Source organism: Polyodon spathula, chromosome 2 (genome assembly GCF_017654505.1).
Source record: "Polyodon spathula isolate WHYD16114869_AA chromosome 2, ASM1765450v1, whole genome shotgun sequence".
NCBI lineage: Eukaryota > Metazoa > Chordata > Actinopteri > Acipenseriformes > Polyodontidae > Polyodon > Polyodon spathula.
In genome coordinates this window covers 93,593,148-93,606,751 of record NC_054535.1, presented here as the reverse complement: position 1 = coordinate 93,606,751, position 13,604 = coordinate 93,593,148, and the positions used below count along the sequence as shown (strand labels likewise).

General features: G+C 41.4%; 1 protein-coding gene across 1 annotated transcript in view; it reads right to left on the bottom strand.

Annotated features, from left to right (window-relative positions):
• Positions 1–13,604, bottom strand: part of adamts12 (ADAM metallopeptidase with thrombospondin type 1 motif, 12) — a 159,615-nt gene that overhangs the window by 53,560 nt on the left and 92,451 nt on the right. The window contains exon 12 of the mRNA XM_041234881.1: positions 4,220–4,389. Within this exon, the coding sequence (XP_041090815.1) occupies positions 4,220–4,389 (170 nt within the window). The remainder of the gene's footprint in view (positions 1–4,219; positions 4,390–13,604) is intronic.

Sequence of the window (13,604 nt, the reverse complement as noted above, 5' to 3'; positions counted from 1 at the left end):
GTCTAGGAGGTGCTGGTGCTCCTGGTTCTGACACGACGTGTCACAAAGACGGCCGGAGTGGGGGATGTCAGACCAGAAACAGGAACCCGGAAATAAATGACAGAGGGGTGGAGTTTGGTGGAGCTGAGCGAATGGTCTCGCTCAGCATTTAATGAATGAACAGACAGTAAATAAAAGGTTTGTAACAAACAAAAACACAGGACATGGCACTCGTCGCCAAAACAAAAAGACAAACAAAATGGACTATATAGACAAACACGGTGAGCAGATATTTAACTACTATTCTTATTATTATCACAATTATTACCTCAGTCTCCTACCCTGTTCTCCACTCACTGAACACACAACCCCGAGGGGTGAAAACATGCAGCTTTTATGCAGCTATACCGAGACTTGATTGCTAATCAATCATTCAATTTGAGTCGTGGTACAACTGCACGTGAATTTATAAAGTGCAATTCGACGTGCTCACATACTACTAAGTTTTACTTGCACATGAAGTGCTGTACAATCCTCGTGCCTAAATACACATATACATTTTAAACACTCATGTTACACAGACCCGTTTATAGCCCGTGTACCAATGACTATACACCAACATTAACACACAACACAAAATACACACAGGGGCGGGCACTTTGCTACAGTAACTCTGCATATAATGCACAGTTCACAGCCTACCTCTGTAAATCGCTTTGTGACGGTGGTCCACTATGAAAGTCGCTATATAAAAATAAAGATATTATTATACTATTATTAATAACCAACTCAAAAATGGACAATGGAGGACAGGCAGCAACAAAATGAACGCTGCAACCTTACTCTTTTGTCTGTTCCATTATTAAAAAAAACAAAGCCACAAACTGAAAATAAGAATCATTCCATCACGTGCCATAACTTAGTGAAGAAGTGTCGAGCCAGGATGTTACAGTGTTGATGTTGGCTCTAATTCTTTAGAATTCTTCCAGAATAATCTAGAGTCATCACTTTCTCAAAAGTAATTTGGCTGGGGCAGTTTTAGAACATACTGTAATGGATGTAGCAGGACAGGGGGCCTGCAAACTGAAGAATGGTTTGTTTATGGCAGGAAAAGAGTTAAGGCCTCCCTGCCAAGATAATTGTTTTGTTTAATTATCACCTACAGCTGGCAATTATTAAAAATTAGAGACAGGTGCCAGATATAAAAGGGAAGCAGTCAGTCTGCTCGGGTCTACTGCTGTGGGGGATTGAAGCCCGACTGGAAGTTGTAAAGGTCTGTGTAAAACATACGTTTGGCTTTATAAAAATCTGTATTAGTGTTTGTCTTCGTGTTATTTGTCATGTAAACAGCTTAGCTGTCCTGCGCATTAGTCAGGGACCTGCATATGTTTAGTTAGTGCTCCAAATAGGAGCTAGGTGTTTGGATTTTTCACGCTTTCACGCTATTTTTAATAAACACACAAAATAAAATACAAACAAAATAAACAAAACACCTAGCTCCTTCTTGAGCACTAACTAAGCACACAGGAACCTAACTACCTTACAGGACTGCTAAACCGTTTATCTGTCACATAAACACAAACACCTTACCTTACCTTACCTTACCTTACCTTACCTTACTCTTGACTGCTCGGAAACAGAGCACACCTTCTGCTTCCTACCTCTCAGCAGCCCCGAACAGACTGGCTCCATTCTTTAAATACCCTGCACCTGGCTCTAATTTACAATTAATACAAGGTGCAGGTGGTTACTAAACAATAAAACAATTAAACCATTAACACCCAAATGTGCATTCTCACATGTTCTGTGCAGGGAAGGATTTTAACCCCCTCCCTGCCGTCTTACACATCCTCCCCTCCAAGTGTGCAACACTGATCGGCCATTCCAGGCCACCCCCTCCCCTAAAACACAGCCACCCACACTCAAGTCCACAAATGTCCATTTCCGCCCTTTTCCACGGGAGGGCTTGAGGGTGGGTCGGACCTTCCGGCACTTCCAGGAAGGTACCATGAACCGGTGACACGGGACCCCATCGGGATGACAGGGCCGACCGAAGCGAAGACCGGGGAACAGGAGGATGCAGCAGTGGGCAGAGATCTTCATCTGGGGACTGGCACAGCGATGTCCGATCACCCAGGGGGAGCGAAGCAGTGAACAGGGGAAGCACCAGCGACGTCTGGCAGCAGCCCAGCGACGTCTGGGTGATCGGGAAGAGCGGAGCAGGGAACCAGGGGCAGAGCTGTGGCCAATGTTGCAGACTCCTGGGCTCCAGGTCCAGTGCAGGAAGGTCTAGGAAGACCGGCAGGGTGTCCAGGGGCAAGGGACCGCACCTGGCAGTGCCAGACTGGTTCGCTGAGGTGATGGAGGTGGGCACCTCACCTCCTCCTCTTTGTTCGTTGCTTCTCCCTCTCTGGGCACTGGGAGCGGCGCTCCTCCTCTCTGGGCTCAGGGAGTGGCGGCTCCTCCTCTCCGGGCTCTGGAGACAGCAGGGATTCTCTCTCAGGCGCTGGAGACAGCAGGGCCTGCTCCCACTTTTGGAGTAGCAGCTCCAGCTCCGTCGGCTCCTGCTCCGGCAGCCCTAGCACCAATCTCCATTTCTTGTCTTGCTCATGTTGAATAGCGGTATTTCGGTTGATCCTGGCGAACAACTGTTCAATGCTTTCCATTTCCAGGGTCATAGGGGCGCCCACACTTTCTGCCACCATATGTGAAAAAGATTGCGCACTCTCACGGTTCGTTGCCCCTTTAAATCAGACCTAAAACAAGGAAATGGATTTTTCACGCTTTCGCGCTATTTTTAATAAACACACAAAATAAAATACAAACAAAATAAACAAAACACCTAGCTCCTTCTTGAGCACTAACTAAACACACGGGAACCTAACTACCTTACAGGACTGCTAAACCGTTTATCTGTCACATAAACACAAACACCTTACCTTACTCTTGACTGCTCAGAAACAGAGCACACCTTCTGCTTCCTACCTCTCAGCAGCCCCGAACAGACTGGCTGCATTCTTTAAATACCCTGCACCTGGCTCTAATTTACAATTAACACCAGGTGCAGGGGATTACTAAACAATAAAACAATTAAACCATTAACACCCAAATGTGCATTCTCACATGTTCTGTGCAGGGAAGGATTTTAACCCCCTCCCTGCCGTCTTTACACAATATATATAATATATATATATATATATATATATATATATATATATATATATATATATATATATATATATATATAAAAATTTTAACAATTATTTGTATTCATTCTTCAATATTCTCCCAATTTTGAAATGGAACCTGGCTCACCACTGCAACCCCCGAACTAACTCAGGAGAGACGACGATGAAACGAGTGATGTCAGCCGTCCGCTTTTCTTTCACTCTGCCAGCCCATCGTGCAGCCATATCCAGAACATACAGCGTCAGAGGACCACGCAGTTCTGAAATGAGTACAGGCCGGCCTGCAGGCACCCGCCTAGCCAGAAGGGTCGCTGGTGTGCGGTGAGCCAACGACTCCCCCGCTGACCTCCCTACCCCTCTGGGGCAGGGCTTGGCCAATTGTGCGCCACCCCTTGGGAACTCCCATCCACGGTCGGCAGTGGCATAGCTTGGATTCGAACCAGTGATCTCCAAGCTATAGGACACATTCTGCACTCCGGGTGAAGAAGAACAATACTTCTTAAAAACAAAAACACCAAATATATTCACATAAATTCCAATTCAAAAGGGCTTTCCTAAGGTTTAAACAAGTGTGTTCAACTGGTCAAGGACTCTTTTTCAGAAACCCTAAATGTCATATACCCAGAGCCCTTCCTACCAATTCCTTATGTCCATAGACACAGCAAATGTTAGCCCCTAAAATCATAGCACTTTTCACAGTTTGCTTGCCTTCGTCAATCCCACTGCACTACACCTCTGTAATGATCGATAGTGTACTGCATGGGTTAGGGTTGCGTTAGGATTGAATATTTAACAAAACGTATATGTAAACCACATTTAAAAAGGTATTTTCAGTCATTTGCATGGTTTTTAGCGCTAAAAAAATAAGGAAGAACAGTTACAAAATACTTAAAGACAGCTATACCTGAAAAGAAACTGAACTCATTGTATGAAAAGAAATAAAAACAGCAGACAATGATTAAAAACATCATACAATAGGGAAAACATTTTTGGCTAGAGACAAAATTAACAAACACATAATTCTTAAGACATTATATTAGAGATATACATACAAGTGTTAGTGACTGGGATCCACTCATACAGCTCATTGTTGTAGGGCACCGTGTTGAATTCACTGCACTGCATTTCCCGAAAAGTGGGCCTGTCCCGGGCACAGGCTTTGGTGTTACATATTCGATATCGCCTGCGCTCTCCTGTACAGTACTTGCCTCCAAACTGCGGCCTGAAGAAAACAACTAAAGGTTAGCCCCAATTGTGTCCCATTCAATCTGGCTCATTTTTACATCATAAAGGCAGTATTTATTTACAATGGCATTGATATTGAATGTGTGGTGTTGTATGCACTGCACGTACTGTATACATGTTTTTGTGCAGTCCACTTTAAATTTGCATTTGACAAAAGAGTACGTAAATTGAGGCTTTCAGGATGGTAACATGACATTTTTTAAAGGTAATAATATTTTTTTTAAGTCAAATAGCCTGAGTAGTTTAATTTACCTCGAACAGTAAAATGCTGCCAAGGAACACTGAAATTTAAGCCAAGTCATTACATGTTAATATGATACACCAGGACTCCAAGTAGATAGTGTTTGATTGATTTCAAGCCAAACCTCAATAGATAGGTTTGCGTTTGTGGTTTCTTCAAGCTGCTGTAAAAGTGCATTTGTTAAGCATCACAATAAGACAAAATAACACTATGTAACTGGGTAGTAAGTGTTATTTCCTAATTGCTTATGCCTCAAAAGTATAGAAAATGGCTATTATTCCCCACAAACTTTGCTTTTGTGACCAGGACCAGGACATCAAAATATCACTATTTCCAATGGGAAAACAGGCAAATGTGTGTCTTTTCGTTCACATAAAGTCAGAAAAAACAACAAATGAATCCAATTTAACATGTATTTATACTAAAGTAATACAAAAATGACTACAAAACATTTAGAAGTGAGTAGTTTTTCGAGATTTACGATTATACTGTAAATACATTTGCCCGTTTTCCCATTGGAAGTAGTGATATTTTGAAATATCGCTGTCCTGGTCACAAAAGCAAAGTTTGTAGGGAATAATAGCCATTTTCTATACTTTTGAGGCATAAGCAATTAGGAAATAACACTTACTACCCAGGAACAAAAAATAAATAAAAAATTTGTCACACGGTGTAATGCGTTAGAATGGTGAACATGCCTTCAACCAAGCATGTAGAATAGCATTTCAATAGCATTTCAACAAATAAAGTACCCATAAATGGTGTTTGATGTCTGTATTATTAAGTAGGAAGATGTGAGCTAACATACAACGAAACTAACACCTACATCCTGTGCTATGATAAATGTTACTGAATAGGGAGAGACTGACAGGAAAAATGCTCCCGAAAATAACAACCTCTTAATCCCTTTTTTGTGTCTGTTTTTTTTGGTTGTCAGTCACCTAATTAGATTCAGAACTGACAGCTTGGGTGAGATCACGTGACCTGCTAGAGATATAGCTGCCTAAGGCTTTTGCTCCATACCCTTCATCTCCTCTTTCACATATTACTTAATGTATAACTTAATTTTTCTCTCTTATCTTGATCCGGTTAAGATTTACTTCACCTCAGGATGGCACAGAACCAGAAAAAAGAGACATTCCTCCCAGCTGGCGTCTCCCTCTAAAGGAGATAAAAGTTGCCCTCAGTCCGATCTCGTCGCCATTGTTGGGCCTGCATGGAGAGGCACCGTCAATACTTTGAATCCTAATTTTCTCATTTGGAGGAAATGTGCAGAGGAATGGATGCCAAACTGTCCTCCATACAGACGGAGTTTGTTAATTTATCAAGCAACATGAAGGACCAGAAAGCTGACATCTCCGGTCTCCATGCTAGGGTGGATAAGAACATGAAATTGGTCTCTCTTCGCAGCATCAGGATTAATCAGCTGAAGGCCAAACTGGCAGATTTAGAGGACAGGAACAGATGGCCCAATCTCTGCATGGTGGACCTGGAGGGGATTCTGAGGGCTTGGATGTGGTGTGCCCACTGCATATACAACGGTCGGCCCAAAACTAACGATAGGTCCAGGAGCTTCATTTTAAACCTTTTCCGATACTTCCGACCACCAATCCATCCTGTAAGCTGCCAGGAAGAATCCTCTGACTCTCAGGTAAAGAAATGAAATTCTTTCCTGACTATACCAATTATAAGGGCTTCTCCCAGCTGATCAGCCAGGCTCGTTCTGCAAACTTTTCTACTGTACCTGGCCACCCTTAAACTTATCCACAACTGTGAAGAACATTTGTTTAGAACAGCAGCAGACACTGAGGAGTTCATCCTGGACTATTATCCTATTGTTATCGATGACATACATTAATCTTGATTAATTGCATTTATATTTTGTCTGGAAATTATATTATATATGTTAGCCCTGATTTAACCTTGTTTACGTTTTATAGGGACATTCTGCTATTCTATTTATACGTGTGGAGGGGGGGATGTGTCTGGGGTTGGTGTGGGGGGTGGAGGGGAGGGAGAGGACCTTGCGGGATTGTATACTGTATTAGCACCCTTTGTTATTGCTACTTTTTTCACTTAGATTATTAACAGGATCTTTTGATTGCTTGTTACTGATCTGTAAGTTTATTTTCGATACTCATGACTAATTTGTCACTATTACTCTGGAACGTGCAGAGTCTGAACACACCACATAAACGATAATCGTACAAGCTGTCTTGACCTCCTGTCTTGGAAAAGAATTGATGTTGCCATATTACAAGAAACACACCTCATGCAGAAAGACATTCCTATACTTGCACATAGATATTATGTTATTGCTTCTTCATCTTCAGATAGATAGATAAATAAAAAATAAATAAATAAATAAATAAATAAAGGGTTGACTGACAACCGGCCGATATATATATATATATATATATATCTATATAGATCCATATATAGATATATTATATATATTTAAATACGTGGTTTAAGAAAACTTTTTCCCAGGCAACAACATTTATTGACAAAACTAATGCTTGATTTGTCAGAGTTCCGTTTGATTATCAGAGGCGATTTCAGCGCTGTATGGGAGCATGCTTTGGACAGGACTGGATTAGTAGAGGGCAGGACTGCACTGCACTACAGAGATTGGCGTCTAATAGAGGAGTTGTTGATTTATGGTGTGTAATGAATCCCTCAAAGACCTTTCTTTCTTTTCTCCTAGACATAAGTCATATTCGAGGATTGATTTTATTTTTGTATCGAGGGATCTTTTTAAAGAAGTCCAAAATACTGATTTGCTGCTGTTCTCTCAGATCACAGCGCAGTCTGTACAGCCACACTCCCTGGTGTTCTTACTCAAGCCGCCAGATGCCGCTTTAACACCACTTTGCTGCAGAATGAATCTTTCAGGGCAGAATCTGAAAACCAACTAACAGAATTTTTTAATTTTAACAGAAATTCGGTTGATGATCCACGTGTGTTGTGGAATTCAGTTGAAGGATTTACCAGGAATAGTGCTACATCATTTGCTTCTAACCTTAGTAAGTTGTGACTTAGCAAAATTAAGGAATTGGAAATGTCTAGAAAATACTTTGCATTCTAATTTCTTTGCTAACACTGCACTGGAACAAGTGATTTAATTAGAAAAGATCTTAATCTTTTACTCAGGCAGTTGGCTGAATTCCTTATTCATAGAGCTAGGCAGCACTATTATTTCAACGGCTCAAGACCTTGTCATCTTCTAACCTTGAGACTCCGGACTAACAAGCACTTCGCAGACATTATGTCTGTTATATCTCTGAAGGGAGATATACTTTCAGACCCTGTACAAATAAATTCGGCATTTCATTCCTTTTATTTCAAACTTTACAGTTCCGATATTCCTCAGGAGGAGAGATGTAAGTGTGAAAAAGAAATATACAATTGCTACGTAAGCTGGTTTCATAACCAGCATACTATTTGTTTGTTTGGCCCTTGTGTTTAAACTCTTTTGATTGTATTATTTAATAAAACACTGAGTGCCGTTGCACTTCAGTTTGCCCCACCCTTCACTTATTTTGAGTCTGTTTCTGGTCTGATGCCACCCCTGCAAAGCCACCCTTTCACATACTCCCATCAAAGTTAATAATGCTCAACATCATATTTTGCTTTAGATGACATATTGCTGTTTGTCGAAAATGTATCTCAATCACTTCCTCACCTATTGACAATTTTATGTGCCTGCTTACTATATGGTTTGACCCTAATGCTCCTGTCTCATGGCGCTCCCTGGAAGAAAATTTTGTCTACCCACACATACTCCAAGATTTAATCTATTCAAACATTGCTCTCAGATATTGTAAACTATGGTTTGGCACCATAATCACACAGTTAGTTATTGTTTGGCGCTTAGTGGAGAAACATACAGAAAAACAACTTAAGTGGCACTCTCGCTATCCTATATTTCACATTTTTGCACTTCTAGGGGGTAGACCCTTCTCTTTTCTGCGCTGGAGGGAGAGGGGGATACATACTCTCGCTGATATTTCTAATGATGTCTGTCTCCGCACATTCCAAGATTTACAACTTCGATACAATTTGTTCTGTTTCTTTTTTTTATTTTTAACCTCCAATTGCAGTAAGCCTATGAAGTGCCTTAGGGGGTAGCACTGTCAACACACCCACTCCAGAATATGTTGGACATGTGGGGTAAAACTAAGGGACTAGTTTCCATAATTTATGTTTTTCTGTTAAAGGTGTCTTATAAACCATTAACAACTAACACAATTTGGAATAGGGATTTACCACCATCAGATACTGAAATTAATTGGGGTACTGTCTGGTCTAATGTAAACTTTGCCTCCAGGAACCCTAATCACCAGATGATTCATTATCATTTTCTTCACAGACTGTATCTGGCCCCGTGTAAACGATTTTGAATGAAACTTCTCCCCAGTTCTCTTTGTTTACTTTTCCCTCAGGGTACCCATAGCACTTTCTTACATATGGTCTGGGAGTTTCTGGGAGCAGGTCTCGTCTGCTTTATCCACTATTTTGTCTAAAGATATTCCCTGTTCTGCTGCTGTACTTCTGCTGAATGATGACTCATTCCTTGATCTGCCGTCACAACAGAGATGGATCTGGTTGGCAGGCCTTACCGCAGCAAAAAAGATGATCCAGTGCATAGGGATAGATCAAGAGATGCACAGGCGCAGTCTAAACAGGTTTTACCCCAACTGGGCTGTTACACATTTTCTTCACTAGCCAACAGAGAAAAGAAAACAGTAGCCCATCATAGTTTATTATAATATGCTTAACTGTTACACACTGCCAGTGTATGTTTAAAAAGGCACACTGTACAACATAAATATATAGCATTTCGATTTCAATACCACTTCATTAACATTCTTTGCATACAATATTCTCTAAACAAAGTTGTAAAGGCAAAAGAAGGCAAACAAAAAATCAAGCACATCCTATTAACTTAATTTGCTAAACTTAAATAAATGACCAACAAAATAATTATAAACCACACAGGCGAAAAGAGAGAGAACGAGTTTTGGCTATGCTGAGGAAAAAAACAAATACTGCTTGGGAAGGGCTAAAATAACATAAATGTGACTTCTAACAAACACTAAGAGAGACAAAAACAACAGCAACAACTAGTGTTCCTGTTCCCAGAGAAAGGAAGTGGTATCATAACATGAAACCTTTACAATATGTCTCTCTTTACTGATGCTACCCGTGCCACAATGCAGAAGGTATACAGTCATGCAGGGTCTTCTGGGAATAGTACTGGTACATGCTGAAAGGTGTTTCCAATCAGCAGAAATGGAGAATGAAACTACAACTCCAGTCATCTATGCATGTCAACAACGCTGGCTTCGATTAGCTTTGGTTTAATGGGTTTAATTATATATAGTACCTTGCAAATGTATTCAGACCCCTGATCAATTCTCTTATATTACTGAATTACAAATGGTATACTGAAATTTCGTTGTGTTCGATATTTTATTTTTAAACACTTAAACTCAGAATCAGTTATCGTAATGTGACATTGGTTTTATGTTGGGAAATATTTTTAAGAAAAATAAAAAACTGAAATATCTTGCTTGCATGAGTATTCAACCCCCACACATTGATATTTGGTAGAGCCACCTTTCGCTGCAATAACAGCTTTAAGTCTTTTGGGGTAAGTACGTACCAGCTTTGCACACAGTGTCAGACTGATTTTGGCCCATTCTTCTTGGCAGATTTGCTCCAGGTTGTTCAGGTTGGTTGGACGACGCTTGTGGACTGCAATTTTCAAATACTGCCACAGATTCTCAATGGGATTGAGATCAGGACTTTGACTTGGCCACTGTAGGACATTCACCTTTTTGTTCTTGAGCAACTCCAATATTGCTTTGGCCTTGTGCTTGGGATGGTGCCACCACCATACTTCACTGTAGGGATGGTGTGTCTTGAGGAATGGGCAGCGTTAGGTTTGCGCCACACATAGCGCTTTGAGTTTTGGCCAAAAAGCTCTATCTGATCACAAAACCTTTTCCCAAATCGCAGGTGGGTCACTCTCATGCTTTCTGGAAAACTCCAGACTTGCTTTCAGATGGTACTTTTTGAGTAACAGCTTCTTTCTTGCCACCCTCCCATACAGGACAGTGTTATGCAGAGCTCTTGATATGGTTGACTGGTGCACCATTACTCCACTCCCAGCCATTGAACTCTGTAGCTCCTTCAAAGTGATTGTTGGCCTCTCTGTGGCTTCTCTCACAAGTCTCCTTCTTGTTTGAGTGTTGAGTTTTGAAGCACGGCATCTTCTTGGCAGTGCTTGGGTGGTGTGATGCAGCTTCCACTTCCTGATTATTGATCCAACTGTGCTCACTGGGATAGCCAAACACTTGGATATTATTTTGTACCCTTTCCCTAATCTATGCATTTGTATTACTTTATCTCTAACTTCTTTAGAATGCTCTTTGGTCTTCATTTTCCTTCAGATTCACAGCCTTACCAATGATCCTTCAACAGTGGGGGTTTTATCCAGAAAATGTGACAGCAACTTTAATGGTTCACAGGTGGAGGCCAATGGTAAGGTAATTGTGTCCTCGTTTGGGCAATTTCTTTCATCGGTACAAACTGGGAGCTTCCACAGCACAGGGGTTGAATACTTATGCAAGCAAGATATTTCAGTTTTTTATTTTTTTTCTTAAAAATTTTCCCAACATAAAACCAATGTCACCTTACAATAATTGATTCTGAGTGTTCAGTGTTTAAAAAAAAAAAATATATATATATATATATGCAATAGGGCCCGACAGGCGGTCCGTATACATCAAATATACAGACGCCTCGGGGCGTTGCGACACACAAGAGGAAGTCGAGGGTCTCCAACCCCCAAGAAGGTTCTCCAGGTAGTTAGTTTAGTTTTTTTTTTTTTTTTTTTTTAATTAAATATCCTTACGCCAATAAAGTAATAAAAAAATGTTTTTAAAAAGTGTACCCGCAATATTTGTTCTGGCCTGGGTCAGTGGAGGCGCTACAATCCCCCGCTTAAACACCATATGTGACAGGGCGGGAGACCAGGCGAGGTAGCTGGCTCTGACACTGGACTGTGGGTTGATGTTCTGTGGTGCGTTTTTATTCAAAAATAAAAATTTTACAGAAACAACACTCTGAGGCTGAATCAAAAAAGTCCTAAACATAAATCAAATAAACCTCCCTAAACAAGTACCATACGGGTAGCATTTGTTATCTTTTTTTTACTTTCATTTTTACTTTGTTTTGTTTTTACTTTCAATTTGTCCTGTCTCTCTCGTTCCTTCTTCCAAACCCCCGTCCCGTTCAGCCAAAGCTGCAGGTTTTTATACATGTGACCGTCTCCAGATTAGCAATAAATTAATAAATCTGGAGATGATCACATCCCACACGAGTTTAGAGTGATGGGGCTTGAACCCCGTCCACGCTGCCAAACAATAACAAAAATACTTGTTTTAAATAAACTCCAACAAATACATTTAAATCATGCAATAACATCATCACCTGTTCTCAAATAATACACTTCCTTTTTTAAATTATAATTAACTATTTACACTATAATTTACACAAAATAATCCTTTTAACTATACTTAAAGGCAGGGCTTTACCCTGCCCCACTAATTATGTATATATAATAATTACAAATACATAATTTTTTTTTCACTTTGAAATTTTGAGGAGTGACTGCCTCCCTTGCCTACTCTAAGGAGACTCCACTGCGGTCAACAGTGTAGATGCAAAGCAACCCCTCTAATCTCAACAATGTGCTTAGGGATGAGAAGTTAATTTATAATGTAGATCTTATAATACCCAAACCACAGCTGTGTTTAAATAGACTGTGGCAGGCTGGCGAGTGGATAGAGGCCCAGAGACAGACTGCAGTTCAAAAAAATAACTATTTTATTATAAACACAAAATGAAAGGGCACAAGGGCCAAAACAAAGCAATTTAAACACCAAAAAGATAAAAAGCAAAACTTACAAAAATAACAGTTTCCAGGCTGGGCAATGCCTTCACTGGATTCAAGTTTTCCAAACAACCAAAAAAAACCAACCTGCTTCCTCAGCTCCCTCTCTCAAATGAGAAGCAGAGGCCTCCTTTTATATCAGGTGGCTGGGCGCTGATTGATCGTTAATCAACCTAATCAACTAATCAACCCCAGCCACCTGAACATAATAAACCCAGGCAGGCAGGGGAAGTTAACCCCATCCCTGCCAATTTAAAGGGCAGAGCTTTGCTCTGCCACATAGACATTCACAGGGCGTGAGCTGTGGGGTAAGGATAGGGCAAAAGAAGCAGAAGGGAGCGGTAAGTAGGACAGAGTGCTGGCTAGAAAGGACCGGACCTAGGATAGAAGAACAGGCGAGGCCCACTCTAGTAGCAGACCAGCGAAGCTGGACATGGAAGCTAGGATAGAATGTGGTCACTGACTGAGGGCGGTGATTCTGACACAACCCAGGGGTGAAGGACCCAGCAACCGAAACTGGACAGAAGGATGGTCACTGACTGAGGGCGGCGATGCCGACACGAGCCCAGGGGCGAAAGACCCAGCAACCGAAGACAGGATACAGAAAGTGGTCACTGACTGAGGGCGGCGATGCCGACACAACCCAGGGCCGAAAGACCTAGCAACCGAAAACACATATGAGGGTTATGACTTGGGGAGCCGCCCCTCACAGGAAGACGGTCCCGGAAGACCGGGACACGAAAGGAGATAGAGAGGGAGAGGTACCCAGCGTCTGAGACTTCTGTAAAGGGGTGCTCCTTATTCTCCCAATTGGCCGAGACTTCATGCTGCCTGGGACCTGAGATAAGAACAAGGCGTAGAGGTTAGTATGGGACTGTGGCAGAGCAAAGCTCTGCCCTTTAAATTGGCAGGGATGGGGTTAACTTCCCCTACCTGCCTGGGTTTATTATGTTCAGGTGGCTGGGGTTGATTAGTTGATTAGGTTGAT